Source organism: Penaeus monodon, chromosome 20, assembly GCF_015228065.2.
Source record: "Penaeus monodon isolate SGIC_2016 chromosome 20, NSTDA_Pmon_1, whole genome shotgun sequence".
NCBI classification, from domain to species: Eukaryota; Metazoa; Arthropoda; class Malacostraca; order Decapoda; family Penaeidae; genus Penaeus; species Penaeus monodon.
The window spans coordinates 13,002,239-13,002,563 of NC_051405.1; the positions used below are offsets into that span (position 1 = coordinate 13,002,239).

At 34.2% G+C, this 325-nt stretch overlaps 1 protein-coding gene across 1 annotated transcript in view; it reads left to right on the top strand.

The window, feature by feature from the left end:
- Positions 1-325, top strand: part of LOC119585640 (EH domain-binding protein 1-like) — a gene marked incomplete in the record, with an annotated part of 320,960 nt that overhangs the window by 180,846 nt on the left and 139,789 nt on the right. Inside the window, 1 exon segment of the mRNA XM_037934314.1 lies at positions 43-104. Within this exon segment, the coding sequence (XP_037790242.1) occupies positions 43-104 (62 nt within the window).

Below are 325 nucleotides of genomic sequence, written 5' to 3' on the forward strand. Positions count from 1 at the left end.
CATAGAATTTAATATTTGTGCTTTCATTATCTCCATCATCAGCAGAGGATGGTGATGATGTTCACAGGGAATATCTCGTGCAAACGAGTACGTCTTTCAATGAGGTAAGGCCCAGGGTATTCCAGTATTTACTCTTTCCATTTTGCTTTTTAAATAATCCTTATTTAAAAGTCTTCTAAAAATTTGCTATAAATTCTGCTTGAGTTTGAAAGGGATGTCCTTAATAATTTCCCCTGTACACATTACCAGGACCAGGTTTTTGGAATACCTCTGTTGTGAGGTGTATTCTATTTATCTTTTTATTCTATCATGTTATGATTGCTAA